The 26,089-nt window shown below is 46.4% G+C and overlaps 1 protein-coding gene and 1 long non-coding RNA gene across 5 annotated transcripts in view; one reads left to right on the top strand and one right to left on the bottom strand.

The window, feature by feature from the left end:
* Positions 1 to 551: 551 nt before the first annotated feature.
* Positions 552 to 11,163, bottom strand: LOC147574495 (uncharacterized). 2 transcript variants are annotated; one of them, XR_015244260.1, is made up of 3 exons: positions 10,857 to 11,163; positions 3,818 to 4,029; positions 552 to 2,181 (listed from the first exon to the last, which is right to left on the bottom strand). It is a non-coding gene; the product is annotated as an uncharacterized LOC147574495 (long non-coding RNA). The 2 variants fall into 2 exon arrangements; XR_015244261.1 differs by having other exon boundaries at positions 3,886 to 4,029; positions 10,857 to 11,154.
* Positions 11,164 to 11,335: 172 nt separating this feature from the next.
* WIPI1 (WD repeat domain, phosphoinositide interacting 1) overlaps positions 11,336 to 26,089 on the top strand; it is a 31,278-nt gene continuing 16,524 nt past the window's right edge. Inside the window, exons 1-4 of one of the 3 annotated variants that reach the window (XM_086687844.1) lie at positions 11,336 to 11,504; positions 17,367 to 17,449; positions 18,823 to 18,992; positions 23,618 to 23,714. In XM_086687844.1, the coding sequence (XP_086543970.1) occupies positions 11,425 to 11,504; positions 17,367 to 17,449; positions 18,823 to 18,992; positions 23,618 to 23,714 (430 nt within the window). In that variant the 5' untranslated portion in view covers positions 11,336 to 11,424. The remainder of the gene's footprint in view (positions 11,505 to 17,366; positions 17,450 to 18,822; positions 18,993 to 23,617; positions 23,715 to 26,089) is intronic. The other 2 variants (XM_025927616.2, XM_086687845.1) reach the window with 2 other exon arrangements.

The following is a 26,089-nucleotide window of genomic DNA, read 5'->3' as shown; positions in this document are numbered from 1 at the left end:
TCTCTGTTAATGTCAGTCATTCATTCTCAAAGGGTGCTTCGAAGACCTCTGGGGCCACCCAAGAATCTCTTGGGGCATCTGCAAAGTCGAAACTATTTTTAAAAGAACACTAAGATACTGTTTGCCTTTTTCACTCCTATTCTCTTACAAGTCCACGTGATGTGTGATATCATCACCGATTGAATGAGGACGCAGATGTGAGAATCCAGCTGTCTTCTACTAAGCCAGACATTAAAAAGATTTTTTTTTTAATGTGAAACAATACTTGGGGCACCTGGGTGGCTCAGTCAGTTAAGTGTCCAACTTCAGCTCAGTCATGATCTCGAGGTTTGGGAGTTCGAGTCCCACGTCGGGCTCTGTGCTGACAGCCCGGAGGCTGGAGCCTGCTTCGGATTCTGGGTGTCCCTCTCTCTCTGCCCCTCCCCAACTCATGCTCTGTCTCTCTCTCTCAGAAATAAAATAAACATTAAAAAATTTTTTTCTTAAGTAAAACAATGCATCTCATGTCCCTGTTATTTTATTTGAGAAACAAAAAAAATATGGTATGAATGTTAACATATAATGGGTTTATTATTTTTAATGAATTAATAAATATTTTGAACTCTTCTCAGTTTTTATTTCTATCACACTAAATAATGACAGATATGACTCACATGAACACTAGCTCTTTGGGTCTTCAACAACTTTTAAGGGTGTAAAGGGGGTCCCAAATCTCAAAAGCCACTAACATAGTTGATTGGTATTTGGTCACAATACTAGCTCCATTTGGACAATATCATTGTTCAAGAGAGACAAGAAAATGACACTTAGAAGGAGTTAATGGAAAGCTAATTTTCGTATGATGTTTTAATGACTGATTCTGTAAGTCAGTCAGTTGGCAAATATTCCATGAGCACCTATTATGTGGACAAGCATTGCTCTGGATGCTGGGAGAAGACACATAAGGCCCTGCTCTCACGGCGCCTGAGTGGCTCAGTCGGTTGAGTGTCTGACTCTTGATTTTGGCTCAGGTCATGATCCCGGGGTCATGGGATGGAGACCTGAGAGTTGGTCTCCACACTGAGTGTGGAGCCTGCTTTAGATTCTCCCTCTCTCCCTTGCTCATGTGCGCGCTCTCGCTCTCTCTCTCTAAAAATAAAGAAATAATTTTAAAAAGACTTTTCTTTAAAAAAAAAAAAAAAAGACCCTGCTCTCATGGAGTTTACTTTCTAGATAGAAGAGATAGACAGTGAATATGTAAGCAAATAAACAAGGTAATTTTAGGTTGTGATAACCGTTTTAAAGAAAATACACAGGCTAATGTAATTAGAATCTCTGAGAACAGAAGGACTTGGCCTATGTAGGCATGGGAAACTGCATTCGTGGGTCAAGGGGACCTAAGAATCTATACTATGTTCATGGATTGGGAGAAAAGAAGAGTCAATGCACACAGTGGTGCAAAATAAGTGATTCCTGTCCTTGGTATGGGATAAATCTGTTTTTAAAGACCAACTCTCCCACCATTCTCTAGAGTTGCTGAAGCAGGATTCTTTCAAGAGCTCAGGAGAAAGAGATCCTATCAGGAATGCCAACAGAAGGTAGTGTTGATGTGCTCTGGCATGAAAGACAGAGGCAGGCAGAGCATTCCAGAGAGTGAGGTCAGACAAGGGTCATCTGTAGATAGAGGCTGACTTAAACCTCCACATATGGGAACAGATGCCTACGGAGAAAGTGGAGAAAGAGGGCCTAGGAAATCGCCACTTTAAATATTTTCGGACATGTCTCGTCCGCTTGATATCTTTCCTAAAGGCTCTGAAACAGTCTCGGGAGCCAAACTTCTATATAAAAAAAAAAAAAAAAAAAAAATTAGAAACCCACCCAAGGCTGTTTCTGACCTCAGAGAAATGATGAAAAGTCGAAGTCATACCCGGTTGAGACACGCAGCAGCGAAAACGCTCCGTCTCGCTTTTGGAAAACACGCCAGCTTCCTATTCCTCGTGCATGTTTGCAATCAATAAGCAAAATCGCAGATCACGTACATAACAGGTAGCAAAATAAGCTGGTGGGTTCAGCGTTAGCCGGGGAGCACTTGCCAGTTCACGTTTCCATTTGTAACAGAGGCTCTCACTCATCAGCAATGTGGGACGTGGAGCTGCTGAAGGCGGCTCAGCACACGCACCGGCCTCCTTTCCGGCAGTGTTCCTAAAATTAAAGGAATACCAGGACATTCAGTCCAGCTCTTCACCAACTGACACATTTTTCGTTACATCTTACCTCCTCTCATGGCCTCAACTATTACCTCGCCACCAATGATCCTGGATCTCTCTCTCTCTCTCTTTCTCCCTCTCTCTCTCTCTCTCTCTCGATCTCTTATAATGTACCCTATGCCCAGATACCAGCTGCCCCTGAAACACCCACAGGATCTTCCCAGTTTAAAGAAGCAAAAGGCTCCGGTTCCCAAAGGACCTTGTCCTTTGCGTCTTTAGTTACGTGATTAGCACGGTTCTCACCCTAACAAGAAACCTGCAGAATGGAGATGCCCCAGCTGAACGGAAGCTGGGGTGTAATCATGTCCTGGGGTATCTGAAGACCATGTCCCAGCATCAAGGGGTCTTAGCTAGGAGAATAAACGATAAGAATGGAAAGAACAGGGGCACCTGGGTGGCTCAATCGGTTAAGCGTCTGACTTCAGCTCAGGTCATGACCTCACACTCCGTGAGTTCGAGCCCCGTGTCGGGCTCTGGGCTGACAGCTCAGAGCCTGGAGCCTGCTTCGGATTCAGTGTCTCCCCCTCTCTCTGCCCCTCCCCTGCTCACGCTCTCTCTCTGTCTCAAAAATAAATAAAAACATTAAAAAATAATTTAAAAAAAGAAAGAATGGAAAGAACAAGCCAGAAAGGGCAGCCCAGGGTCTGCCTCAGATTGTTCCCCTGACTTGGCCCCGCCCTGGACTCACATTTCAGCTGTATGGGTTGAAGCTGAACAAGTTTCCATACGATACAAAGCTTTGTTGCCCACCTGCCAGAACGTGACCCAGAATGGGTGTGGGAGCCTTGAAAATACAGCACGGCCTTGGTTCATTGCGAGCACTGGGGGACCCAACACTACTTGGATGTCCCAAGAGCTTGCAACTTTGCAGACATGGCATAAAATCTCAGTGTTTTTCACACCCACGGGGATGGCTATAGTGATCGTGAAAAATAGAAACAGCAAGTAACAAATGGTGAATCGGAGCCCTCGTTCATTGCTATGGGAATGTGAAATGGCTCAGCCTCCGTGGAAAACAGTTTTGCCAGTTCTTCAAAAGTTAAATATATAGAAAAAAATATACAGGGCACCTGGGTGGCTCAGTCAGTTCAGTGTCTGACTTCAGCTCAGGTCGTGATCTCACACTTCGTGGGTTCGAGCCCTGCATCGGGCTCTGTGTTGACGGTGCAGAGCCTGCTTGGGATTCTCTCTCTCTCCCCCTCTCTCTGCCCTCTCCTGCGTGCGCGTGCTCTCTCTCTCAATAATAAGTAAACTTAAAAATATATATATAATCCAGAATTCCATCCCAAGATATACTGAACACAGGTACAATGGAAAGACGATCGAAAACAGGTCCTTAAATAATCGCGCACACGCACGTGTTCATAGTAGCACTGTTCACAAGAGCCAAGAGGTGGACACAACTCAAATGTCCACCCGCTGACAAATGGATAAATTAGTTGTGGTATATACATATAACGGAATATTATTCAGCCATAAAAAGAAATGAAATACTGATACAGGCTACACCCTGGATGAGCCTTGGAAGCGTTATGCTAAGTAAAAGAAGCCAGACACCAAAGGTCACATACCGTAGAACCTCATTTCTATGAAGCATCCAGCATATTTTCAAAAAATATTTGGCAATATAGTCTCTCACCACTTTCACAGACCAGACATTGTGTTCCACTTGGTACGCAAGACGTTTTAGCGGGGCACGGTATCTCTGCCTTAGACTCAAAGAATATGATGGTAGGAAGTCGTTATTTTGTCCAGCTCTTCTTAAACTTTGATCTACAAAATCCTAGGGGCAGATAGATAAAGCTGTAGGTCAAGACCGCCAGGTTCACCCAGTCGATGTTCATTTTCTTCACTTGGTGCAGCAAGGGAAAACGTACACCAAATGAACCACGGTGGCTGTAAGAAGGGGGTTTTCTGGTGGGGTTTTGGGTTTGTGCTAAGTGACTCTAAGGTGGGAAGGGCAGGGGATACAGGAATCGGGCCCGGATTGCCAGTGGCCGTGAAGTGGCATGGTTTCATAACGGAGGAATGGAGCGAATCTGCGGAAGGTACTGATAAGAAAGAATTAGTCACTCAACGGTAGCTCCTTTGCAGTTGTGGTGTGGCCTTGGGAAAATCACTGCTTTCTGTTGGCTTTGGGCTCGCGTCATTTATGACTGTCGGGAACATTACAGTCTGCTTATCAGCACCGACTTTCATTTCTCGGGTCCCGCAAGAAGGTAGTGGGTGTTGCGGGAAGAAAGAGATCTGTGTAAGCCTGGAAAGTCCTCGTTAAACAACGTTAAATAAACAATAAACTGGGGTTTGTGGAGTTTTTAAATGTGCTAAAGGGAACTGTGAATCTCCCAGGGCAACTTTTTGTTTAATGTTTTGTTTATTTTTTTTTTATTTTTATTTTATTTTTTTTTTTTTTTTAATTTTTTTTTTTCAACGTTTATTTATTTTTGCGACAGAGAGAGACAGAGCATGAACGGGGGAGGGGCAGAGAGAGAGGGAGACACAGAATCGGAAACAGGCTCCAGGCTCTGAGCCATCAGCCCAGAGCCTGACGCGGGGCTCAAACTCACGGACCGCGAGATCATGACCTGGCTGAAGTCGGACGCTTAACCGACTGCGCCACACAGGCGCCCCTGTTTTGTTTATTTTTGAGAGAAAGAGAGTGAACAGGGAAGGTGCAGAGAGAGGGGCGGGGACAGAGGATCTGAAACGGGCTCCGCGCTGTCAGCACAGAACCCGACGCAGGGCTCGAACTCACAAACTGTGAGATCATGATCTGAGCTGAACTCGGATGCTCAAGAGATTGAGCCGCCCAGGCGCCCCTCCCAAGACACCTTTAATTTGTTTTCAGCACAGCTGCCTGAGTGATTCTGTTCAAATATAAGTCCAAATATCCAGTGGCTTCTCGTCCCTCCCCCACATGCCCAAGCATGACCATTCCGACCTCTTTTCCTATGTATCTGCCCCTCTTCTCTCTCCTCCATCCACCCTTGCCTCCTCCATGTTCCTCCTGCCAGGAATGCTTTTCCCCCTCATGTTCCCTTCTCTCCTTCAGGTCTTTGTTCAAATGGAACCTTCCAGCGACACCTTCCCTTCCTACTCTTTATCAAGCCCTCCTCTCCCCAACACCTCCCACATCCCTTCCAACGGCTTTATTTTTCTCCTTGGCACTCATGGCCATCTGAGATACTCTCCATTCTGTTTTGTCTCTGGTCTTGTGCCCATACAAGCAGGGATTGTTATTTAATTTTCCCCATGGCGCATCCCCAGGACCCGCAACCATGGCGGGCGCATAACAGGCACTGAATAAAAATGTGTCAAATGAATGCATGGGCAACCCCCTTCTAAACTTCTTCTGCAAGAGAGTGGTGAGTGAGGTGTCTGTATCTTCCATGTATAGACAGGAAAGAAGTTCTGGAAGAACACGGGAGAGCCTGGAACTCCTCTTCCACGGTTTGGTGATTAGCTCTCCGTGTCTCCTGAAGCCAGTCTTTCCTACAAGGTTGCCCTACCGGGCTGGAACTAAATACAGCAGGTCGCTAGATGGCACTGTTCACCAAGAATCGTGGGATTCTTAGCAGATGGCCTTTGAAATCACCTTTTCCCTAGAAGAGAAGAATTCCAAGGAATGGTTACCATTCTTCACACTCTCTCTCTAGCCAGGAGGAAACCCAGAGTCCCACGGCACCACTTACGAACTAGCCACCCTCGCCCATGAGCGCAGGTTAACTAACCCTTTACCTCGGAGCAAAAGAGGTTCTTAGATACTTCTGGTAGTACCCATGGCAAGCATAAGCAAAGCTTTGCCCCCCTTGAAAAGGTGCCCTGCCCCTTACACTTGGCCCATGGCCCTCTTGGCATAAGCCTGTCTCTTTCCCTCCACCCTTGCCTCTCTGTCTCCTTAGAGAATGGAGTTCAGGTCACACTGCCAGTTCTGTTCCCAGCTTTGAGCAGTCTGAGAGGAAGCATGGAACACGGGGTGACCTGGAAATACAGTGGAAGGGACCGAGGGCAAACTATATCTCCATCGCAAACAGCCCTAGGACCTTGAGCAACTTATCCAACATCTCTCAACCTTGGTTTACGCAGTTGTGCCATGGGGATAAAAATCCCTGGGACAGGACAGGTAATAAACATTAAATGAGAAGAGGTATGAGGTTTCAAGCCAAGCTTTCTATAAAGCTTTGCTTTCCATTTCCAGATATCACCTATATTTATACTCTAAAACTTAAGTCGGGGCAGTTGGTTGACCTGATGAACACTTCTCTGCAATCCTGGCTGGTCTTAAGATGTCCCAGTGAACAAAAACTCCATGATGAACCTCCTCTCTGCATCGTCTTGACTAATAGATGGTTAGCTCAAGTTATGTCTGCAAATGCACACACAGAAAGCTACTGTCTTCGTGAACGTCAGCCGATCGGCAAGTATTTATGGACAACTTGTAATTTTGCCTCAGTGTTTTAAGAAGATTATTCTGGAAGCAGAAATAAGAGAGCTGGGAAAGAGAATGCAGTCAAAGACACTGCAGTTCACTCTTTAAAGAAGTACCCTTGTTTCTTGCTCTTGAGAGGAAATATGGAAGTCGAGGACTATTAGAACGGCTGTTGGCTTTTTAATTGATAAAACCAGAAATAATGGTTCCATTTGGGGAGCAAAGGCACATAATGGGAACTGTTCATTCATGGCAGCCGTGCTTTACCACGCAGATTGTGCCAATGATTAGTAACAAAAAAGCCCAACTGTGCCTGCTGTTTTTAGCCATACCTCTGGCCGGACACTTCCTGTTTGCCAATCTGACGGGATCACCTGCTTTCCCAGAGATTACCCTACATTTCAACCCCTTACCTTCTACCCCAGATCGGTAGGGCTGACTCCCTGAGCTTGCGACACATCACCCTTCCCTCTCCCTACCCCCCAAGTCTTACCTATTCTACACTGTCCCCAGAATCTCCCTCCTTTATTCTTTTCTCAAAGTACCACCATACACTTGTCTCTTCCGGTTCTACTCTTTCTCAGCTCACGTTCCGAGTGCTGAGACGCATCAGAAAAGGAAAAGGAGCTATTCCCTGTGGTTTGATCTTATAAAAACAGAATGGATTTTATGAAAAGAAGAAGTGGACAGGAGTGGTATTTGCTCACCTTGTACTCACTCTAATTATAGCCAGTTGGGTGTTATGGGCAACCATATTGGGTGACATGAGGGTTGCATCAGACAGGATGTCCCATTTCCAACTTCCCCTGTTCATGCCCTATGCATTCCCTAATCAGCATTTTAAAATTACAACCTGATTGCTGAACAAATAGGAAGTCTCCCCATTAGCTGAATTGTGGCCTGCAATTTTGTATATTACCAAGAACACTTGATTCCCAAGCTCAGCTTTATTCTTCCGGATTTTGCTGACTTACTGTTTCCCCAGAAGTAATGCACATTTTGTTTGAGAAAAGATAGACATTTAGGAAATTTCAATTGGAAGAAAGGCAAAAAAAAAAATTCTTCCGGATTTTGCTGACTTGCTGTTTCCCCAGAAGTAATGGACATTTTGTTTGAGAAAAGATAGACATTTAGGAAATTTCAATTGGAAGAAAGGCAAAAAGCTGAAATCTTGTTTTTCCTGCGGTAAAGTGTCATATTCCCCTCTTCCTCCAGATAGCCTGGGCTCCTGTTATGTAGTGTTGAAATTTCTGTTCCAAGAATGTGGAAGGATTAGGATGCCATAAACCCAGGGTTTAAATCAGGAGTGTCCTCAGGGCGCCGGGGTGGCTCAGTCGGTTAAGCGTCCAACTCTTTTTCTGCTCTGGTCATGAGCTCACGGTTTGTGAGATCGAGCCCCGAGCCCAGCTCTGTGCCGACAGTGTGCCCAGCCTGCTTAGGATTCTCTCTCTCCCTCTCTCTCTGTCCCCGCCTCTCTCTCTGCCCCTCTCCGGCTCACGTGCGCACGTGCACGCTCTCTCTCCCCCACAAAATAAATAAACTTAAAAAAAATAAATAAATCAGGAGTTTCCTCTCCCACGGAACCTAGAACTAGGACTCAGAAAAAGAAAAATCAGCCTGATATTAAAGGAATCCAACACCTTCAAATCTATTTGCAGCCTTTTCTTTAGATGTTTATGCCAGTAAATTTCTGGGAATTATGCCTCACACAGAGGTCACACACTGGACCTCCACAAACCACATCCAGCCAGCTCGTATATTTAATTTGGCCTTCACAGTGTTTTTTAAAAATAAGAATTGGTCATCAACCTTTTAAATTTTTACATAAAATATAGGTTTATATAAAATAAATAGTTATGTTAAATTTATTTATATAAAAATACAGATTTCTGTATCGTCTTGGGAAAAAATAAAACCGGATGAGGCAGCCGTGGAATGTTATTTCCACATGGGTAGTAGTGGATGGTGGACCATTAACTCAGTGGGAAACATACAAGGGGGATCATTCACGAAGGGTGGGGCTGGAAAGATGATCAGTTTTCTCCCGGACGTACACCTCTAGGCTTGAACTGGAATTCCAATGAGCATTCAGTTCACCTCACTCCCTAAATACCTGCCCAAATATCTGGTTTCTGAAAGCAGCACCACGAGCTTCCACTTTCCCAACGGCGATCCTAACTACGGAATCAGCGTGGACGTTTCCCTCTTCTTCTCTGCTATACCACCCCTCCCCCATCAGCTACTATCTGTGGTTTATTCTCCCCAAACTTTACTGGGCAATAAGATAGCTACCAGCCGCATGAGCGCTTAAAAGGTGGCTAGGTTAAATGGAGATATGCTCTAAGTGAAAAAGATACATTGGATTTTAAATACCTACACTAAAAAAATAGTACTTTAAACTAGCTGGTTAAAATTAATTAGTTAAAACAATAAATAAACTAGCTGATTAATAGTTTCACATGGGCGACCCATTAAAATGAGATTTTTGACATATTGTGTTAAAGATATTATTAAAATTAATTTACTTAGCTCTTTTTATCTTTTTAAATGTGGCTTCTAGAAAATGTTAAATTACATATGGGGTTCACATCTGTGGTTGACATTACCTTTCTTTCTTTCTTTCTTTCTTTCTTTCTTTCTTTCTTTGGTTTGTTACCTTTCTATGGGACAGCATTGCCTCAAAATAGCTCTTCATGTGACATGTTAGTGGTGCTAATTATAGCCACAATGGCAATCATATTACAATACATGAATGTCAAATCAACATGCTATATACCTTCAGTTTACACAATGTTATATGTCAAATATATTTCAACAGAAAAAAAATTTCGCTTGGGTTTGTCTTCAACTTTCTAGCCTTGCTACCATGCAATAGTTTGCATCTCATATCCCTTTACTCCTAGAATTTCACACTGGCCGAGGCTTTTTCCCCTTCTAATCTGTTCTGCACACCCTGGCCAAGTTTATCTGCCTAAAACACGGCTTTTATCATGAAACGCTCCTACTCAAACACTAACACCAGCTCCCAACTCTAGCCTATAAAGTCCGAACTGTTGAGAATAACAACTTCCACTTTACAAACCGAATTTATTCTGTCCTTTATTGAATTTTCCAAACAATGGAGCACCTAGCCTACCAGATTCCTGGCTTTCTAAATGCCTGAGCTGGGGGTGGTGAGAAGCACTTTTGATCTTAGAGGTTACAAAGATGATGCAGTTAAAGCATCCAAACAGAAGCTCTTTTCACTTACGATAGTTTCTACAACACCTCACAATCGACTGAAGAGCATCCACGGATCTATGAGCTAAACTATTTTAACATCAGTTGAGAGAGAATAATAGCGTGAACTGAACAAACTGTTACATTTGCATTTTGGAAAACCCAAACTGGATATGCAACTAGAAAAGCTTAAATAAAATAATGCGCTTCACTCATCCATTATAGGTCTAAGCTCCCAAAGTGTGTGTGTGTGTGTGTGTGTGTGTGTGTGTGTGTGTGTGCACGCGCACGCACATACACACACACGTATATATAGCTTTGTCACAAAATAAATTTTAATAATGCCAATTTGAAATACTGTGGTATACCAATTAAAATGCCATCTCAACTTGAAAAGCACGAATTAAAAATTCATCAGGAATTATATAAATCCAAAGCCAGCAGAGCTACTGATTTATAAAGTGTGTTGGGTATTCTACGAGGCAACTTGAATTTAGCTTGGGAAGAGAGACTTGTCACGATTTATCTCAAATATGTGAGTTTTGAATTGTGCCATCTTCAAGACCTCATCCCTTTCATCAAACACGCCACCTTATAGACATTTTCTTCCTTTTTTCCCCCCCAATTATAGATCAGATAGGTTTTGCCAAATTTCCTAGGAGAATTTCTTGGTGCACGAAGCCTGAGTTGAGACAAATCCACATTCTACCATTTATTCTGTTACTTCAGACAGATTACTTAATTGTTCAGTTGCTCCTTATTAAAACTGGGCAGAAAGTATATATTCTTGTTTTATAGGAATTCTAAGAGATAACATACACGGTTAGCACAGCGCTGGGCATGTAGAAAGAGTTCTCAACAGCAGGGCAACCGTGAAGGTAACATGCGATCTGTCTGGCTTTTCTCAAAGCAGTTTGAAGACTCTGTAAAAGGGTGGGGCTTTGGCGTCTCACGCTACTAACCTCGGTAAGTTTAATAGACGGAGAGCTGCATGCCACAGGGGTCTGGGTGGGGTGGGACGGAGCGCGTCCGCCCGCCCCCTCAGCCGCAGCTCCACCGCAGATGCCAGAAGGGCCACCAGGTCGGGCCTCAGTTGCACTGGTTCTTCCGGACTTCCGCTTCGCAGCCTCTGGCAATGAAAACACTACCACGTGGCCTGCAGCCTTGCGTCACCCTCCTTCGCCCAATGGAGAGCCGCGTCGCTGAGCTGGGGGCGGGTCGCTACCAGGGCGGTCCAGCCCACAGCTGTCGTCAATTGGCCAAGGGGGCGCGGCGGCGTGGACTCATAGCCAATGGCGGCCGAGGGTGGGGACCCCACCCCCTCGGCTGCCGGGTTTGGCTCGGACGCGCCGGAGGATCTGGGCCGGGCGTGGGGGCGGAGCGAAGCGGGGACGGGGCGGAGCGAAGAAGGGCAGGGCGGGGCCAGGAGCGGAGGGGGGGCCGCGACCCGGCCCGCGGAGCCGGCGCCAGCGGGCTGCTGAGGTGGCTGTCGCCGGCTCGGAGCTGCGGCTTCCCCGGGCCGAGCCCCCGATGGAGGCCGAGGCCGCGGATGGCCCCCCGGGCGGGGTCGAGGCGGCGCTCAGCTGCTTCTCTTTCAACCAGGACTGCACGTAAGCCGCGGCGCCTGCCCTGCGGGGAGCTGGGGGGCAGAAGTCGCGAGCAGGGGTCTTGTCCTGTCGGCCACTTGTAGCGGGAGTGGCGCGGGCCTGCGCCTCCAGAGGGCCGCGGCGGCGCGGCAGGGGCGGCTCCCGGCCCGCACGGTCTGGGTGGGCTCCCTCTCCCCCTGCGGGGGTTCGAGCGCCCCCACCCCCGCTGTGGGCTGAGGGCCAGGAGCGGCCGGCCGAGCACGAAGGGAGGGAGTTCGCGGGCGCAGTGGGGCTGAAGAAGGCTACGGATCCAGTGGGGGCAGAGGCTAGTGCCCGAGTGGGGGTCTCGGGAGGAGGGGCAGAGGCCAAAACAAAGGAGATGGGCGAGGAGGGGGAAGTTGCAAGTTGACCCTAGGCGAGGTTGTTGGGGCCCAGAAGATGAGAATACAGGAAAAACTTTCCCATTTGTCCTTGAGCATCTCAACGTGGCATCTGGGCAGGGCCTGGGACAAAGAGGCAGCCTATCCGTGCGGCCAGGCCAGCCCTCGTCCCAGCCCAGCTCGGGGCATCTCGCCTTTCCACCCCCTCTCACTGTGTTCACACAGCCCCCTGGGCGAGGCAGAATCCTCTTCTCCGAGTCCCCGAGCCCTTTCCCGGGCCCCGGCTGCCTTCTCTGAGAAGCGCGAGCTCCACCCTGTTGCTTTTTGAGTGCACTTGTAATGTTTCACTTCGATGTGCACATTTGGACTTTGGCCAGAGAGTTAGAGGCTGAACCGTATTTCAGACCTCTCAAAGATTCAGTCCTTTACAAGTGAACGCCTGCTTCCTTACCTCTTTGCGTGGAATTGTTAGACGCCAGTCCTGGGGACCATATGGAATAATCTCTTGGGAATGTGCACCCCAAGCATCAAGCAGGGATGACTACTTTTCCAGGTTCCCACTTCCTGCTGTACCAGTTTCTGTCGTGTTCCTTGTTTGGAATCGGCTTCAGGCTTGTGCTTTGGCTGCCTGTGACTGGGCTGTGCTAATATTGAACATTCACTGGTGTAATTAAGGCCATCCTGTACCATAAGTAACTCTGGCTTCCATTCCCTTTGTGTTTCTGTTTAAAAACACCCTATGCCAAACAATATGCCTTTGTTCGGAAAAAAAAAAAAAAGTATGTGTAATCGGGTAATTGGGTAGCTGGACGGCTTGGTTAGATGAGTGACTTTTAAGCCTTTTTTGACCACAGTCCACAATAAGAAATGCATGTTACAACATCCCCTGATACCCACATACATAGACTGTCTCCCAAAGGTGATTCATTAAATAGTGTTTACTCTTGCTATATAGTGTGATACCTTCTTTTAAAGCTGTTTGTGACTCATGAGCTGTTTTTAAGATCTCCTCATGGGTTGAGACCCGCAGTTTACAGAAATGATGGTGTAGATAAAATTCTGACATTTTGTAAGAAGCATTTTGCAAGAGAGGATGGCTGTTGAAATGCCAGAGTGTTTTCCTTCCCAACTGAACACAGGACAAGGAAAGGAGTCAGTTTGCTAGTTCACAGTAAATGTTCGAAATTCTGCTTTATAAACGTTGTGTATCAGATTTTTTTTTTTTTTTGAGTGGGGTTAGTTTTTACTCTGGGTGAGTCCCAGCTTTCTATGGCACTTGGGTAAGAATATTATTTTCAAAGCTGTTGGGTGCTTGGAAAGTTAATTTCCTTCGTCTCTATGGTCAGTTCTGTTTTCTTGGATGAAGGCTTTGCTGGACAGCTCTGTCTCACCTATAAATAAAAGTTTTTGTCAGAGTCAGTTGCTTTGAGCCACAGAGGATATGACATTGGATTTTAAAATAAGTCAAGCCCCTTACGTATGCATTTAGGAGTGTCAGCGTGTCTTTCTTTGTAAGTGCAGGCTGAGTTTGGAATCCAGTAGTGCAACTAACCTTTACGAGTCTTCTTTGATCATACTTCATGCTTGGCACTGTGCTAGGCACTGTGGGTACATTTTTTCATTTGACTGGTGGCACATATTTGTCCCAAGCTCTATTCCTGTGAGAGGTGATGAGAATTTATTTATTTTTTTCTGCAGGAAGCCCTTATGGATAAAAATAGGATTTTAGTATGGATTCCTTGATTCAGCCTCCTTTGTGGCCATTGCTCAACATTTAAAACACAATAGTAACCACACTGCTATTTTTTCACGTATAAAATTCTTCTGGGAGCAGGCCTTCTGTTTGAATTTTTTTTTATTTTTATTTTTTAAAGACTTTATTTTTAAGCAATCTCTACACCCAACGTGGGGCTAGCAGTCACGATCCCGAGATCAAGGGTCACACGCTCCACCGACTGAGCCAGCCAGGCATCCCTGAAAATTATTTTAAATTACCAAATCTTTCGGTTAATATCACAAGACTCTCATTACATTTTTCCCTTACTTACAAGCTTTAGAAACCTCAGTTGCTGCCAAACTTGTCTATATTTATGTGAAAAAGTCCATGTGAAGAAAGTTTAAAGACAGTAATCACTACAGGGCATATCAAAAAAGTTTTTTGAATCATAGAATAAAAAGGAGGTTTTGTTTTTTTTGTTTAATTTTTTTTCCAACGTTTTTATTTATTATTTTTTGGGACAGAGAGAGACAGAGCATGAACGGGGGAGGGGCAGAGAGAGAGGGAGACACAGAATCGGAAACAGGCTCCAGGCTCCGAGCCATCAGCCCAGAGCCCGACGCGGGGCTCGAACTCACGGACCGCGAGATCGTGACCTGGCTGAAGTCGGACGCTTAACCGACTGTGCCACCCAGGCGCCCCAAAAAGGAGGTTTTTAAAGTGCAGGTGCCATGGACACATGCAGCATTATATTTGTTTCAAGTGTACAACCTATTGTGATTCAACATTTGTATACATTGGGAAATGATCTCCACGATAAGCCTGCTAACCCATCTGTCAACCTACACAGTTAATGCAATATTACTTATTGTATTTCCTGTGCTCTACGTTCGTCCCCATGATGTATTTATTTTATAACTGGAAGTTTGTATTTCCTGATCTCCTTCACCAATTTCATACCCCCCCCCCAAAAAAAAACCCTGTCATCTGGCAACCACCAGTCTATTCTCTGTAACTATGAGTCTGGGTTTTGTTTTGTTTTGTCTTTCTTAGACTCCACGTATAAGTGAAATCATGTGATATTTGTCTTTCTCTGTCTGACTCATTTCACTTAGCACAGTGCTCTCATCCATGTTGCCGCGAATGGCAAGATTTTGTTCTTTTTTATGGCTGAGAAGTGGAGTGTGTGTGCGTGTGCACACGCCCATGTGCACGTGTGCACGCATGCCGTGTCTTCTTTATCCGTTCATCCACTGCTGGGCACTTGGGTCGTTTCCATATCTTGGCTGTTGTAAATAACGCGGCAATGAACATACGGGCGCGTACATCTTTTCGAGTTAGTGTTTTCACTTTTTCTTCTGAAAGATACCCACAAGTGGAATTGCTGGATCATATGGTAGTTCTCTTTTTAATTTTTTGAGGAATCTTCATGCTGCTTTCTGGCGTGGCTGCCCCAGTTTGCATTCATACCCATAGTGCACGAAGATCACCTTTCCAACACATCCTCGCCGACACTTGCTATTTCTTATCTTTTTAATAACAGCCATTCTTACAGGTGTAAGGTGGTATCTCATTGTGAAGTGGATTTGCATCTCCCTGATGATCGGTGATGCCGAATGTCTTTTGATGAATCTGTTGGTTATCTGCACGGCTGCTTTAGAAAACTGTCAATTCAGATTCTTTTCCATTTTTAACCAGGTTGTTTTTTTGTTATTGAGTTACATGAATTATATATTTTCTTTATACCTACAAAGTTAATGCAGTATTACCTACCGTATTATATATTTATATATTTTTATAAATAAAAATATATTTATAAAAATATATTTAAAATATTTTATATGCACTTAATATATATTTACATATTTATTTTATATATTTATATATTTGTTTTATATTTTCCTTACATAAAATATATTTATATGTATTTTATGTATATTTATATACATTTAGTTTATATATATTTATTGTATCTATATTTTACAGATTTATTACATATACTTCTATATATTTGTTTTACATGTACTCAAAGATAATATGTATTTTCTTATTTTATATTATACCATATACAGTATATATTTTGGATATTAACCCTTTAAGGGACATACAATTTGCAAATATTTTCTCGCATTCAGTGGGTTTTTTCATTTTGTTGATGGTTTCCTTTGCTGTGCAGAAGCTTTTTAGTTTGACGTAGTTCTACCTGTTTGTTTTTGCTTTTGTTTCCCTTGCCTCTGGAGTCAGAGCCAAAAAACATTGCTAAGACCCCTGTCAAGGAGCTTGCTGCCTATGTTTTCTTCTAGGAGTTTTATGGCTTCGGGTTTTCCGTTCAAGTCTTTAATCCATTTTGAGTTCATACTTGTATGCGGTATAAGACAGTAGCCCAGTTTCACTCTCTTGGCTGCGCGTGGCCGTGTTGTGAACTTGTAAGATGCCGGGGGCGCGCCTCTCGCCTCTCCAGGTGCCGTTGGTCGTCATTGACGCTGCTCCAGCACCTGTCCCGCCCCTCAGGTCAGCCCCCCAGCAGGTGGAGGACTGCGGGACCCAAGCAGCTACCTCACTGATTGAAAGTTGACCGCAGCCTCCTCTCCCTGTGTCCTGGGGAACAACAAACGTTTGGGTAGAAAAAAAACAATTCCAGGGAAAACCACATGACCTCCTCTTTTTTATTTTTAGGCTGATGAAACAAGAGCCTCGGCCATCAGGCTCGCCCCAGTCAACTGCTTATATTAGTATATGCTTCCCTGTGCAGAATGGATCTCACCTTTTCAAAGACCTGCTTCAAATGAGGAAGCTGGGCTAATTTTTAGTCCACTTAGGACTATTTTAAGGTCTCTTTCGGCTCTGACATCCCATTTTCCCAGGGTGGAGGTGCTCCAGGTCGGAGCGCTTTTTCTAAGTGTGCCCTGTGTGAGATTTTGCTCATCGCTGAGGTGTTGAGGGCAAAGCGGGAGGGATCTGGATGGGGGTCCCAGCTGCGAACAAAATGGACTCGTCTGCTTTCATCCTGTGGCCAAAGAAACTGGCTAAGGAAACAGTCTTTCTTTATCTATTGGTCGAAAGTGAAAAATTAAGAAAACAAGATTTATTTAGCCCATACCGTTCCAGATGTGTTTAGTTTTTGTTTTGTTGGTTGGTTGTGATACTAGCTTTGTGGAACGTGGTATACACCAGAGTTTTCAACCCTGGCTGCACATTAGAGTACTTGAACTAAAAAAAGAAAAAGAGAGAGAGACAAAGAGAAGGAAGGGAGGGAGGGAGGGGGGAAGGAAGGAAGGAAGGAAGGAAGGAAGGAAGGAAGGAAGGAAGGAAGGAAGGAAGGAAGGAAAAGAGAGAAGAAAAGAAAAAAAGAAAAGAATCAAATCAAATAAAAAGCTCAGTGTTGGAGGCGCCGCGATAGACAATCATCAGTATTTTTTAAAAACTTCCCAAGTGAATTTAATGTACATCTAAGGATGAGAGCTACTGGTAAAAAGCATCTGCGGTGTTTTCATGGAAAATGATGAAAGGAAGCATCCACTAAATTGTACCTACTAATGACTGTGCCTACTATGACCGTGTGTTTATTTTTTAAGCAAAAATAAATAAAAAATTGACCTCTTGGCAAAGTACCTCTCAGACAACCAGAAGACCCCTGATCGTGTTGGAAGTAGTACAGGATGAGTATTCTTATGTATTCCGTCTTTCCTGTTTCCCAGCTGGGAAAGCACCGTCCCTGGGAGGTTTGACTTTCCTTCGATGAGTTTCAGCTCTCTGAACCTCATTCCCACGTGGTATTATCTTCCACAGATCCCTAGCAATTGGAACCAAAGCCGGTTATAAGCTGTTTTCTTTGAGTTCTGTGGAGCAACTGGACCAAGTCCATGGAAGCAGTAAGTGTGTGTGTGAAATCCCGGGGACACCGAATCCTTCCTCTAGACTTTAATCTGCGGTGCTCCTGAGCTGTCTGCATTTTTCTCCAGTAACTGTCAAACTGAAGGAGTCAGTCATTTTCAGACTTAAATATAAATCATTGCCTCCACTTGGCTTAAAAAGTAAAACCACAAGTAAGCACTTAGATTTGGCAATAGCTTAGGTAACCTTTTCTTTTTATATTAAGAAATCCTTTGTTTGAAACCTTGTCGTTAAACTTTTTCATAGACTTTTATGCACAGTCATCAGTTTTGATCATTGTCCTATCAGAAGGTCACTTATGGGTTTGTCTTTTTTTTTTTTTTTTTTTTTCTGTCATACTGGCACTGTAGAATGTTGGTAACATTCATTCGGTCATGGAAGTGTTTTCTTTGTTTTAACCAAGCAGTGCTATCCCATTTGCATAGATCATATTGAAGATGTTGGAGTACTCTTAGTGATTATTACAACAAAAATTAGTTCTCTTAATATCTCAGGGTAAGTAATAATTTGTGTCATCATAATGGAGAAGAATATGCAGTCTTTGGATTTCCTGGAAAGAAAGTGGTTTGGTAAATGAACACATTGGGTCGCTAATGTATTTGTAAGATGTTATTTTTATTATGCCATTTTCATGAATACTTTGCTCTGTATCTGTCCTATGTTATTCCCTATGGGCCCTGCCTAAGCACAAGGAAGGCACGCATCCGAGAAAGAATGTTCTCAGAAAACCACTGAGGTCTCTACCTGTGGGAGCTCAGGAGGCTTACTGACTGACCTTCTTCCTGAGCACAGACCGCCCTTCCCTGGTCATCACACAGATTGTCTTCAACAGGAAAGGGATTCCAGACAGGACCAGGGAGGGGAGCAAGACAGGGAGGGGCACAGATGTAATTCTGTGACTGCCCCCACCCCACTATGGCTGTCCCCATGGCACCTGCTGGCCACAAAGACCAGAATTCCGGAAGCAGGGATTCCCCAGAGTAGTCAACCCTTGAAAACCTCTCGTGGAGAAAGGGTGGGCCGAGACTGTCCACACCTCCCGATATAATTTCCAGAGCACACAGTGGTGCCCTAGAGACGATTCTGCCCCATGGAAGGCACCCGGGGAAATCTCTGGAAGACCTGACTCTGCCTTCTGGTCACTAACGTTTTCTTCGGGTCTTGGAAAGGGCTGCAGAACCGCTCCCTTGGGAAACAGGCAAAGCTTCACTGTAGGGGAAAAAAACCAGTCACTGCGAATGTGTGCTAATCTACGCGCGCGAGACGTACAGGCCGCTGGCTGACTGGTGTGAGCTGGGCTCGGTGCCCGGAGGCCGAAATCTGTGTCACCTCAGCCTCCTTTCCCTCCCAGACGAAATCCCGGATGTCTACATCGTGGAGCGCCTCTTCTCCAGCAGCCTGGTCGTGGTGGTCAGTCACACAAAGCCGCGGCAGATGAACGTCTATCACTTCAAGAAAGGCACGGAGATCTGTAATTACAACTATTCCAGCAACATCTTGTCCATAAGGCTGAACCGGCAGGTGAGTGGGGGGAACCGCCCGGGGTTGCGAGGCTTCTGCTAATTGGCACCAAAGGAGAAGATGAGTATCTTTAAAGATGAGCGTTTCTAAAAACAAACATCAGATGCCCAAAGGGATTTTAATACTCAGGCCTAGTATTATGGGGACATCTCGAGCCCACTCCAGGCACCTGTTTCAGGGATGTGTCCTCCCTGGTCCTTCTGCCTCGTGTTCTTTCTCCAACGTGGGCCACTGGCAGAGCAAACCCTCTTCCGCTGGATGCGGGCTGGGCGGAAGTCTGGCTCTGACGCTGTCCCGTGAGCTAGTGCGGGGGTACTGAACCCGGAAGAACATCTCTCCCTGGTTTGGTTGGGCCCTGGACGGCCCTGGACGGTGGCATCTGTTGCAGACCGGCAGTAATGCCTCTCAGAATGAAACCCCTGAGGATGAGTGTGCCCCCCCCCCCGGGCTAGCTCTGAAGGCACTTGGAAAACTGACCCTTCTCTTTGTCCCTCCTTGGGTTTTCCCAGCAGGCCAGGTGCCCAGCCTCGCGTCCCACCTTTGTTTCTCCCAGCTCACCCTTACAGATCATCCTTGTAGTTTTTTCTTTGTCAAAGGAAGGGTTATTCTTATCTCAGATATACCATACATTCTCTTTAAAAATCGGAGTTCTTGTTAAATAAGTATTTGGGGGTATTGGCAGAGTTTCTCTTAAGTTATTAGATTTTATGGGCGCCTGAGTGGCTCGGTCGGTTATGTGTCCGATTCTTGGTTCCGGCTCGGGTCATGATCTCACAGTTCGTGGAGCTGACAATACAGAGCCTGTTTGGGATTTGTCTCTCTCTCCCTCTCTCTCCTCTGCCCCTCCCCTGTTGACGATCTCTCTCTCTCTCTCTAAATAAATAAACTTTATTTAAAAAATTATTAGATTTTTAAATCCTATAAGGGACAGGACTGTATCCATTTTGTTCACTTCTATAGACCTGGTAGAAAAGACAGTGCCTGGTAGAAAAAAATTGCTCCACAAATACCTGTTTCCCGAGTGCCTATTAATTAAATAAATAAACAGATAGATTCTTTATGTGACCGTGCAGATCTTTCTACCCAATTCAATATCCCCAGGATGGTGGAGGCCATTGCATTCAGCAAGAACATGGTTTTCTTCCTTTTACCTAAACTATTAAAAGCTAATAATTTTTTTTAACAGATGAAAACAAAGTGCTTTCTTCCATTTATGAGAAGGAAGAGATTATTTCTTTGAGCGCGGGCTCTTGGCCAGGGAGGGAAAGGCAGTTGGAGAGTTTTCGACTTGAAGGCTTTTAGCCCAGTTCTTGGCCCAGGGGCTCTCTCTGGAATTGGTAGCACATTGAATACAGTAATAGCCAGTAGATGAAAATTAAATCTCCTTTTTTGGCCCCTGATTGTCTTTTTAAGGTTGCTTAAGCAAAAGTCCTATAGAGATCACAACCCTCCCATAGTACGTACGGTATTTATTTCTATGATTTCTCCCTTACTTGCGCCCTGACATTGTCATTAGCAAATGAGACGAAGGATTACTCAAGCGTCCGAGTCTGCTAGCCTTTCAATGCCACCCTGTCCTCAGTATAATGCCCATGGCTAGTGAGGGCCTCCGCCCTCAGCTTCTTTGGAATGCCAGTGAACCTAGCATCACTCCGCCGCCAATGGCCAAGTTCACTGGAACCTGCTTACACCTCTCTCGTCTTTAGCATTTCTCCTCCTAAGAAGATGGTTTGAAACAGGTCTGGCGGAACATGTTTGGGCTTTGCTGTTCTTAAAACGAACAGGCTTGGGCCTTAGCAACTTTTGGGTTGGGCACCTGCTGCGGCACCCCCACCCCCACCCCCACCCCGTGCCCGGCAGGGCCATGGTTTTGTGATGCCCAGGCTCTGCCGCCCCCTGCAGGAAACGAACAGGGCGAGAGTCGCACATCCTGCCCGCCGTGGCCCTCCTTCCATCGGGTCTTCGGGCGGTGCAGTTCCTTTTTTAAAAACAACAGGAAACCATCCTTTTTTGTGGAGGGAGTTACGGGGAGAGAAAATCCCTATTTTCTTCTGAATATATAGAGAGGAAGAATATTTAGTAATTGTGGTATTTTCCATTGTCAGTTGGTGTTATTCCCCTTGGCCTTAATTGAGGAAATGTGTCTTGTGGAAGAAAGACGACACCCCCGATATATTTCCATCTGTAAACTGTGACAGTGCTCGGACCATCTGTTCCGAGAGGCCCTGGTTATCCAGATGAAGATTCCCTGGATTGGAGCCTCTGAGGCTGCATCTAAATCTGTGGTGCTCAAGGGCAGACACTATAAATATATGTTTTTTAATATTTATTTATGTTGGGGAGACTGCAAGCTGGGGAGGGGCAGAGAGAGGGGGACAGAGGATCTGAAGCGCGCTGAGTGCTGACAGCAGTGACCCCGATGGGGGCTCGAACTCACCAACTGTGAGATCGTGACCCGAGGTGGTCAGACGCTCAACTGACTAAGCCACCCAGGCGCCCCTAGAACTATTTTTGTAATCACTAAAAGGAACTGTTACTTCTAAAACCTGAAAGAGTCGATGAGAGCGAAAGTGACCAGGAAGGAGCAGGACTGAAGTCCCACCCAGGGTTCTCCTGGGACTGAACACTGGTTGCTAAAGAAAGCAGTTTCTAGGGCCATGTTCACCCCGGAAGCATGCTGGCACATGAACTTGGGATATGGTGCCTCCTTTTTCCGCCTCGCTGTTATCTCTCTGTTTCCCTCCCATTTAATTCTTATCTGTGGCTGGCAGGGGTCACCTGAAGTTGGCCAAGTGGACCACAGAGCATCTGATGCCGTGAGAGTTGGTGGGAAAGATGTGGACGGGTGGGATGAACTGGATGTAGAGGCATATGTCACGGACCCGCTATCCTGGGCCCTGGGTGTGGGGATACAGGAGGATATCGGAAACCTAAGAACATACGCATAGAGTACTGTAGTCCAAGCCAGAGTAAGTGCTGGCAAAAGGCAAAGTGATAGAGTGAATCAGGGAACGTATATTTCACAGAGAAGTGCTAATGTCTGCCAACAATTTTGAGGCCCTATTAGAATTATTTTTTTACCCCTAGGCACCCAGACCTCTGTGCGGCCACAGAGCCTTAATGAAAATCGAGGAAGGTGTTTACATTTTATTTTTCTGCCCGGTAAAGGTGACGGTCCCCATTTTTCTGAGCTGTGAGAAGTCCTACTGGGAAAACAGGGCAGGCTTTTCCCTGGAGGCGAGCCTGTCAGGGTTTATTGGGGGGGGGGGGGGGGTTTGTAGTATTTTTAGGTGCCTTTGTCTCCAAGTGTTGTCTTTTAGGATAAAAGGATCCGGCCTGAGAACAGTGGTTCTCAGACTTAGGTGTGCATCAGAATCACCCGGGGTACTTGTTTGAAACCTCCCAAACCAAAATTTCCAGGGATAGGCCAGGCCTTGCCCCTCAGGTGCTCGGGTGCCTCCTCAGAGCCTGAGAACCACTAGCTTAGAGGAAAGCGAGTCGGATGTGTGTAGGGGTCGTGGGCAGCTGCTCAGAGTGAGGAAACAGCTACCCCACCAAAACTTCCTTCCCGACAGCCCCTCACCGGCACCCAGCGTCTCTACTGGTGCTGAGCTACGTGTTCTGTCCCTTTACGCACCCAACGTCCACCCCGTGGCCTGTTTCCACTCGGTCGAGAGCGTGGCCATCGGGAGGAAACCCTACGCCTGGAAAGCCTCATTTGAAAAGAGAAGGGTCTCCCTGCACTGGAAAGGGGGGCCCAGCGGAAGGAGCCGGGCACGGGGCGGGGGGCACCTGGGACAGGAGGTACACACAAGGGCGGAAGGGCTTTCCAATTCCCTTTACGAGGGCTGGAGAGAGTACGCAGAAGTGGGTCTGGAGGAGACTTGAGTCGAACGAAGGTAGAGCTGGCGATTCTTCGGAGGGGATGATACCTACGATCGGCAAGACAGAGAGAGCAAAGAAACCCACGTCTGTACAAGAGGGAGGCTTCATTATGAGCGCCGAAAGGGAGCCTGTTTGGTGGGAATGGGGACCAAAAAGATTACCCCCAAATTGTCCTAAATGGCAAAGGGAGTCTGATCAGGAAGTGTCCGGGAATCCCTGTGCTAAAGAGAGGGAAAAGTACCCCTCCCCCAAAAGAACCTCAATCTCTAAATGAGAAATTTTAAGATCTTGTATTTTATGCTTCTGTTCAGGTGCGCGCGCTCACGTGTGTGTGTGTGCGCGCGTGCACGTGTGTAGACGGGAACATAATCTTCACGTGGATTCTCAAGATCCTACCTCCCTTACTGGGGTTCCCGGGTGGCTTGGTCGGTTAAGCGCCCGACTCTTTGATTCAGGCTCAGGTCACGATCTCACGGTCCGTGAGTTCGAGCCCCGCCGTCTGTGCCGGTCAGCACAGAGCCTGCTCAGGATTCTCTGTCTCTGTCTCTCTCTGCCCCTCCTCTGCTCTCTCTCTCCCGTGCACGCCAAACAATAAGTAAATAAACATTAGAAACAAATTCTGCCTCCTTTAGGCGGCTTGGAATCAAGTAAGGGCTCGCACGAAAGATGAGCGATTTCGGCTTGGTCGGCTTCTTTCCGAGGAACCGGCCCTGTGGACTGATGGGTCTGTGTGCTTACAGAGGCTGCTGGTGTGCCTGGAGGAGGCCATCTACATCCACAACATCAAAGACATGAAGCTCTTGAAGACCATCCTGGATATTCCTGCCAACCCAGCAGGTGAGCCCCAGAATCAGGGAGGGCCCCCCCCCCCACAAATCCCATATCCAGCGGCTCCTTTCACGGGCTGGATTCCCTCCTCAGTTGAAAACCCGAAGCAGTATTTGTGGGGTCTGAGTCCTGGTGGTGCTCAGCTCGGTGCTTTGCGTTCGTGGGGCCAGATTCCAACTATATCAGGCCCCACGTCCTCCAGCACAGTGGCGTGGCCACCACGGCAGCCTGCGAGAAACCCCTTCTGTCTGGGACCCACTCTCAGCGAACGTGTCAAGGCATTTAAGGCAGACGGGTAGGAGGCTTCATGCATCTGACGCTAAAAGGTGTTTACCCCTAATTATTTTCTGTGGTTGTTCAGGGCAGAGCAGGTGTAATGCTCAGAAGCAGGTCTTGACTTGGCGTGTCTGCACGAGTAGGAGAGAGGCTGTGAGGAATGCGTTTTATGAGGTTACGGTGAAATCTCTCTACTTGGGCGATGCGCTAGGATATTGGTTTTGAACTAAACTCTTCAGATATAATACCGTTTGGTAAGTTCCTCATGTTAAGAATGGGAACTGATTGATCTTGGTAGATTGAAAGAGCAGATGACTTCCCCAAGCTAGAAGTCAACAAGAGGGGCACCCAGGTGGCTCCGTCTGTCAAGCGTGCAACTTGGGCTCAGGTAATAATCTCGCGGTTTGTGAGTTCGAGCCCCGCATTGGGCTCTGTGCTGTCAGTGCAGAGCCTGCTTCGGATCCTGTCTCCCTCTCTCTCTGCCCCTCCCCTACTCATGCTCGCACTCTCTCTCTCTCTCTCTCAAACATAAATAAACATTAAAAAAAAAAAAAAAAGCAAACGAGAAGGAAGTCCTTCGTTGTGCGGGAGTGTGGGGAGTCGTCACACTAGAACAATTTGTGCGTCCAGTGATTCAGGTTAACATTTGTAAATTATATTCTAGTTTCTCAGTAAGCGACCGCTTCAGTTTACCGTAGTTTCCTAATTTGACTTTCTCTGAATTTCAAGATCGGTATGGCCCAACCCAAGTCACTAGGCTCTTTGGGCCTCAGTTTGTTTGTTTGTTTTTATCTGTAACATGGGATATAGTACTGCCCATCTCGCAGGATCAGCTGAGAATTACAAGAGGTTGTGTGTGTGAAAGCCACCCCCCCCACAGGCTGCCATGCGGTAAAATCTCCTATGCCTCCTCTCCGCCCCCCCCTCAATTATACAGATGGCCCTTTGCTGCCAGCTTCAGTGCTTTAAAATCTCAGCTGTGAAAAAAGAGATTTTAAAAGGTCAAAGCAGGGCGCCTAGGCGGCTCAGCTGGTTGAGCATCGACTCTTGACTGGCTCAGGTCATGATTTCAGGGTTCATGAGATCGAGCCCCACATTGGGGCTTGGGAATTCCTTGGGAATTCTGTCTCCCTTTCTCTCTGCCCCTCCCCCACTTACTCTCTATCTCTCAAAATACATAAAAATGAACCTTAAAAAAATAAATGATCAGGGGCGCCTGGGTGGCTCAGTCGGTTGAGCGTCCGACTTCGGCTCAGGTCGTGATCTCGCAGCACGTGAGTTCGAGCCCCGCGTCGGGCTTTGTGATGACAGCTCAGACAGAGCCTGGAGCCTGGAGCCTGGTTTGGATTCTATCTCCCTCTCCCCCCCGCCCCCCCCCCCCACCCCACTCACACTCTGTTCTTTCTCTCAAAACTGAATAAGCATTAAAATTTTTATTTTTTATTTACTTTTTTTTTTTTACATTTATTAATTTTTGAGAGACAGAGTGAGACAAAGTGAGAGTGGGGGAGGGGCAGAGAGCGAGGGAGACACAGGATTGGAAGCAGGCTCCAGGCTTCTGAGCCGTCAGCACAGAGCCCGACCTGAGCCTGGAACCCACACACCGTGAGATCATGACCTGAGCCGAAGCTGGAGGCTCAACCGACTGAGCCCCCCAGGTGCCCCAGAAAAAAAAAAAAATTTTTTTTAAATAAATAAATGATCAAAGCCATTTTGGCCGCTCTAAAATTCTGTGAGATGATGACTTTAAAGCACATTTCATAAAATGGAGGAGGTAAGTGAAGGAGCTACGGGCCATCATTGTTTTGTTCTAGGAACATGAGGCCGAGCTGCTCTGGAAAATGTACGTGTTGCAGAGGCACCGTGCACCTGCTGCCACAGTAGGTGCCGCCAGGCACAGATGCACACACCCAGCAGGAACCCCAGATCTAGCCCACCGGTCCCTGGAGACCGTGTGCTGGGTGACACAGCCCAAGACAGGGGCTCCGGCACCTTGCGGGGCGCGGACCCAGCGCGGGACCCTGTAGTGCGGACAGTTCAAAGGAAGATGTGCTCTTCCCATAGGGCAGGGGAGGTGCTGCGGAATCTGAGCAGAACACACGGCAGGG

This window comes from Puma concolor, chromosome E1, assembly GCF_028749965.1.
Source record: "Puma concolor isolate L17-30 chromosome E1, mPumCon1.1.hap2, whole genome shotgun sequence".
NCBI lineage: Eukaryota > Metazoa > Chordata > Mammalia > Carnivora > Felidae > Puma > Puma concolor.
The sequence above is the reverse complement of the archived record's forward strand: the minus strand, read 5'-3'. Positions and strand labels throughout refer to the sequence as shown.